We start from the raw sequence: 6,000 nt of genomic DNA, 5'->3' as shown, positions 1-6,000 counted from the left end.
CTTTATGAATAGGATCCCTTAATAAATACATCTGTGAGTGCAACTACATTAGAAGCCATTGCAGTAACTCAGCATGTTCTTGGACAATCTCCTACCTCTCACTGCATTTGAAAGAAGTTGCTGACTGTCCCATAATTCAGGTAATGACACTGCGTGCCTGGAAAGGCGGAGCCCAGGGACAGTACTGGGGTGAACAGGAGCTGTATTCTGTGCTCTCAGTCACCATTTAGGCAGGCTCAGGTGATTCTGTGCATCAGAACTTTAAAAGTCACTTCTGTGTTTAATTTTTCTTGTTAATATCCATTAACTAACTGCATTCAGCCTCAGGAAAAAGGAAATGAAGTGGTTTTTTTAAGCTTTCAAATTAACTTTTGAGCTGCTATACAATGGAGAAACGACACATACTTTAAAAAAAGTTATTTATTTTTACAAGAGTATTTGATGTAAAACAATAAGATACAAAGTAAATATGTTCACAAATTTTTGTGTTTTAAAGGCTCATTTACTGAAAGGAACAATTAAGATGTCTTGTGATCAGTAGAGCAGTACATTCCTGGAGAAGAGGAGCTACACTTGATATATTAGTGTACAAAAGGAGCAGCATAAGGGTAAGGAAAACATTTTCAGAAACAGAAGGTTTTACATTTATGGCAAAAAGCTAACCTATATGAGACAGAGACAGATGCTGATCTTAGTATTTTCCTCGGTCCCATGTTACACCCCCCCCCGAGTGGTGGCTGGTCACTTTTCACAGACTACTCCATCTCCAAATTGGCCCCTGCTCTCCCCAGCTAATTTGTATTAACTTTTTAGTTTGGTATAGAAATTGCAAACAAAATGTTAAGTACAGAATACAGGTTCATCTAATTTCAGTGGTTCCTATGTTGGCCAAGTTACTGGAGTGCGTTAATCATGCAAATCAACAGTCCTTGACATCTGCAACCTGGAGCGGCTATAGCCTCAAAACAGCATGGTCAAAAGCCTGTACTAAACAACTACCTTGAGCCACAGGGAGAGTGTGTGTGTGTGTGTGTGTGTGTGCGCGTGCGCGCATGCGTGTGTAGGGGTGTGGGTGTGTAGGGCTGTGTGTGGGTGTGTGTGAAGTGTTCTTGGTTACAGTGAACCTCTGGAAACCATAAATACTGAGAGGTAAATGTTTCTGTCAGCTGATTGATTTAGCAGTCACATAATCCTTCCTTTGATGTCTTGGGTCAATGAAATCCTAGTACCACCAGGGTTTAGTAGCAGATATATTAAAAGAATTTCTCTGTGATCTTTCCTGCAACGGAAACAGCAGTAAAAGTTATTACTCTGTCACAGTAAAGGAGTATCTGTGTATTCTTAATTGGCCCAGTTTTTCAAATGGGGTTATTCTTTAGGTTACTAGTAGAGCATAACTGCGGTTGTGGAGCTTAAGTTACAAAGGTAAACTTGCAATTGTATTTCTAAAAACACTATTTCCTCTTATATTTTCTCTAGCAAAGAACATGAGTACCCAAGAAAGAAGATCTCTGGCTCTTCCCAGTGTGTTTTCTTGTTACAGTAGCTCTCAAAATCTTCAAAGTACAAACACACTCCCTCAGTTATTAGCAGTTTACTCTGAAAATGATGCTAGAGATCAATCAGTGGAGTAATACAGTAATGGTCTGCATATCCACATACCTTCTTGTGTTTAGCCAACGGTTCTCTAAAGCTACTGAGGTAGGTTTTCCACCTTAAGCATTTGGTGTTTAACAGCAGGACATCATAATGTGTACTAATTTGATTTTAGAGAGAAAATAGTAACAACATTTTTCATAGGTTCTTAGAAAAGGTACATCTTTTTTGCTCTAGGGCTCGACTCCTGTTCCTGCTGAACTGAGCCAGTATGTAAAATCAGAACTGATATCAGCTCAGTAGGCACCGGAGGACGGGTCCATCAACAGCTTGGAACAACAGCAGCAGCCGTAAGTGGCAGCTCCAGTCGGAAACAACCATTTCCTGCAAACGATACACATTGCTAAGCTACAATGGCAGAGAAATCAGGAGAGAACCCATTAAAGAAGAGACTACTTTACAAAACAAAGCTTTATAGACAATTCCAATTTAAAATCACAAACATTTATTTCCTCTGAAGCATTGTAACCAAATTACTGTGGATGACACCACCCTTCTGCAGTCAGACTGAGAATTTAAGGAGCACTGCTTATTCTCAACCAAAAAAGTCTTTTGTCCTAAGTCACCTCTGCCTCTTATCCTCCATGTACTGCACTTCACACACAAACATTTATTATAAAACTATATGGTGAGCAGCAATATACCTCAGCCAGCAAATACACTCCAGTCTGCGTAGGCTGACGCTTACAAAATGTTCTCATCTCACCTTCTCTTCAGGTGCAGAACTTAGCCACTGTGAACAAAGAGGAAAACAATCACTGTTCACCAATCAGCTAAGCTCTGCACCTTGTCAGAGAGGTCTTCGTCTGAGTATAACTAATTATCAGATGCGGTTCTTCCATGATGCGTCTGCTCCTTTTCTGTTTGGACTTTTTTTTAATGGATGGAGAAGGTTCCAAGGTGTCAATCAGATAGTTACGACGATTTTCATAGTAGCAGTTGGGGTCATGGCTATGTGGTAATCCCTGGCAATGTGATTTTAATCTTAAGTCACAAATCATCATGCCAGGAACCCAAACAGCCACAACATTAAAAGAAACCTGTGCAGTCACTCTTCCCTCACATGTTCAAGCTCAGAACAAGAGGTGTATTTCCTAAGGGTGTTGTTCCCGTATCACTTTGACTTTCAGACAGACTAGGAATGCATGCATGCTGAGCTAAATAAATAAAAATCTAACAGGTAATTTCTGACTACTGCTAACACATACTTACCACTGCAGATTTGTAGAAATTTTAGTTTTTATTTTAACAGGTAGGAAACTATAGGAAGACAGCAGAACAAACTGCATCTTTCTGGCCTTCAGTGCATTTCAGAACACTTAAAGGCAGTTACTAGACTAAAGAAATGTTGAACATCGTAACTCTCAGATTTGGATGCATCTTTGATAAATGGGATTGTATAAGCAAATGGCTTGTTGTTACAGCTCTACCTATTGTAGAACATGACCCCCCCACACACACCGCTCCCATAACTAACCACCTGGCAACCTACGGTTTAATCCACATTTCCCCCAAAGTCTTCCTGGCAGGCACAGTTAGTTCTTGTCTAACCAGAAGAAGAACAGGGCTATTCATAAACAAACTTGTTTTCATGGTATCTGCTGTCTTCCATATAAATAGAGTAAATGCCACAAATTCAAATGGAACTGAGTATCAAGTACCGCCTACATGTACAGGCTTGAATAGGAGAGAATTAAGATTCCTGTTCCGTACCAATTACAAAATGTCGATTTCTGGTATCAAAATTCAGACATCTAATTTAGAAAAATCATCTGTAAAGTTATGTGAACAACCAAGGCAATCAGTCTGTCAGATGAGTTATCTCATTAGGCAAAAATCTGAGGTATGCTGTATTGGAAGAGATCTTCATACCAATCCTAATTGGCTGTGTGTTAAACATGCGTGTACAAACACTGTGAGGTTACCTCAGGCTATTCAAATAGACTGCAAGATGGAGAATATCTTTGCAAATGACCAGTTTATAACCTGTAGCCATCTTCAGCTTGCGACTATTTCATGGTATTTTGCTTTTTCCCTTTAATTTCAGACACAAACTAAATTGAGTATGAACGACAGTAAGCAGCTTCTTAACATCAAAGCCACTCCTCTTACCTCACATTCAGTCGTCAAAGACCTGACTTAACGCAAATTCATTTGAATTATCAAATTTTCTCCCATGATTCAAATTTGCTTTCAGGTGCACAATTTCATAATTCCTTTATGGGTGCAGATTCTTTTCGAAGACTGCATTGCCTAGCAAGTCCATATGCAACTTTGTTAAACATGATTGCGTCTCACACAATTGCAATTTTAAGATGTACTGTAAACAGAGTTAAGAACACAGAATGGCCAACGACTGCATGTGGAGCCTGGCTGTTCCGACTTACAGTTGCCTCTTGTACAGGCAGTTACAAAGCTTCGAACAAAGCCCCTCCCTGCTCTGTAGTTACCTTCTGCATGCAGCTAACTCACTGCTCTAGCAGCTGGGTTTAAAAACAAGCAAGATATTTAGCAGGCGTTATTTCTTGAGCTAAGCAGCCACAAATTCTATAGTATGGCAAAGTTTACTATGTTTAGTGTGCTATCATATTCTTTCTGCATGAGGTAGAACCAGGGCTTTTGATTAAAAAAAAAACAAAAAAAAAATCACCTCTTCAGAATAACATCTCTGCCACCACTTTGGCTGAGGCCACATCCATATGTTCTCGTGCTGCAGCAAAACATTTATAAGCAAGTTCTTGTTGTTTTGCATCTTCATTCACCATTAGCTCACCATAGAGGTACACACCCATTGCCTGCAAGAGGAACAAACCATACATTCATCCTGTCACCAGTTATGACCAGCTAGCAAGTTTTTGTTCGATATACCAAAAAAAAAAAAAAAAAAAAAAAAAAAAAAAAAAAAAGCCAAAACCACCCCACCAAAAAAACACACAAACATATACTCTATAACACATGCTCACACCTCCCTGCCAAATGTAGTGTTCTCTGGCTGTTTTTAGCCAAAGAAGACTATCTATATATTGTATTGAGCATGTAAAAAAAGGAACATTACTATAAGAGAGGTCTGTTATGCCATGACAGGAAAATGCCTTCCCATGCCATTTTTCTCCCCCCCGCCCTTCCAGGTTGAAATCTGTTCTCTTTTATCCACTACCTGAAATATTTCCAAATGCCCCTTAGGAAGGCAGCTTGTCCTTCCTTTGACAGAAGAAACATTTTCTGTCAAATTGTGATGTTCCCACACCCAGTCATTAAGAGCACATCAGCTGAAACAGTCCATTCTAAAATGCCCATTTGGTAATTCTGTAACTGGAAATCAATTGCAAATGGTCAGGTCTGTGTTTCAAAATCGTCTCTTCACATGCAAGCTAGATATGGTTGAACATGCAATACAGTTCTGGTTTGGTAGGAAAACAGGCTTCTCCTGACTCCAGATTTTGGAAACAGCAGCAATCAAGATAATTGAGCTTATGGGGGCAAAATCTGGGCCCCTTTGGCACCAGCTAATTAAGAGGAGACAAAATTTCATTGCAGATTGCCATTTTTTATCCCTGATGATACAAATATTTTCATCTAATTGCAAGGAATTCAACAAGTGTTAAGTTGCACTTACCAAAATAGGATTGTACATATGACTTAAAATATTAGCAGGGTAACAAATTAGCTTTTACAGTTGAACTCAATGTTTGGATAGATTCAGGAGATGAAAAAAATAAGGATATCATTGAAAAACACTATTTTTAATACTATTCCTCCCAATTTCTAGGGTTGGCTGCTAAGCCTTAAAAAAAAAAAAAAAATCTGTTTCAACAGGAGGGGGAATTTAAAGTTTAACAAAGACTTAAATTAAAGGAGTCAGGCAGAAACCTGCCAGGCTCCTTGCTGGTCCCCTAACCGTGGTGTCTTGCATTCAGAGACCCAAGAGCTCAGATTTCCCAGATCTGCAGCTGCAGGGCAGTCACACCAGGCACGCTGCCTTGGAGCTAGGCTCCAGTTGCTTTCGTAGAGAATTTCAAAATGTTGAGATTTTGTTCCAGATAGGAATTACCTTCTCTACCCAGCGTTAATAATTTTCCCCCAAACCCAAACATTAAAACTCAGTAAACACACTGGGTTTTTGTAATCCTGAAAAGGATTAAATAGTCACATTTGCATTTTTCCCAGACTTTTAAAATAGCCAAGTCTTTCATGATCAGTAAGGGCATGCAACTGCTCTAATTTCAATCATAATCATTCCAGAACCTGGTTGTGCCATAAACTGTATGCAACTGCTGGAGTAAATTAAATGAAGGATATTGGAGATTACATTAAAAAATAGTTGCAAAAATTCTTTCCTGCACT

At 39.2% G+C, this 6,000-nt stretch overlaps 1 protein-coding gene across 5 annotated transcripts in view; it reads right to left on the bottom strand.

Moving 5' to 3' along the window:
* Window positions 1-402: 402 nt before the first annotated feature.
* AOPEP (aminopeptidase O (putative)) overlaps window positions 403-6,000 on the bottom strand; it is a 204,350-nt gene continuing 198,752 nt past the window's right edge. For 3 of the 5 annotated variants that reach the window (XM_026092442.2, XM_064500549.1, XM_064500550.1), the window contains 2 exons: window positions 4,307-4,451; window positions 403-1,279 (listed from right to left, as the gene is read on the bottom strand). In XM_026092442.2, the coding sequence (XP_025948227.2) occupies window positions 4,311-4,451 (141 nt within the window). In that variant the 3' untranslated portion in view covers window positions 403-1,279; window positions 4,307-4,310. Of the gene's footprint in view, window positions 1,981-4,305; window positions 4,452-6,000 lie in introns of those variants that run through there. The other 2 variants (XM_026092441.2, XR_010385753.1) reach the window with 2 other exon arrangements.

This window comes from Dromaius novaehollandiae, chromosome W (genome assembly GCF_036370855.1).
Source record: "Dromaius novaehollandiae isolate bDroNov1 chromosome W, bDroNov1.hap1, whole genome shotgun sequence".
Lineage (NCBI taxonomy): Eukaryota > Metazoa > Chordata > Aves > Casuariiformes > Dromaiidae > Dromaius > Dromaius novaehollandiae.
Note: the sequence above shows the minus strand (reverse complement) of the source record. Positions and strands in the feature narration are given on the sequence as shown.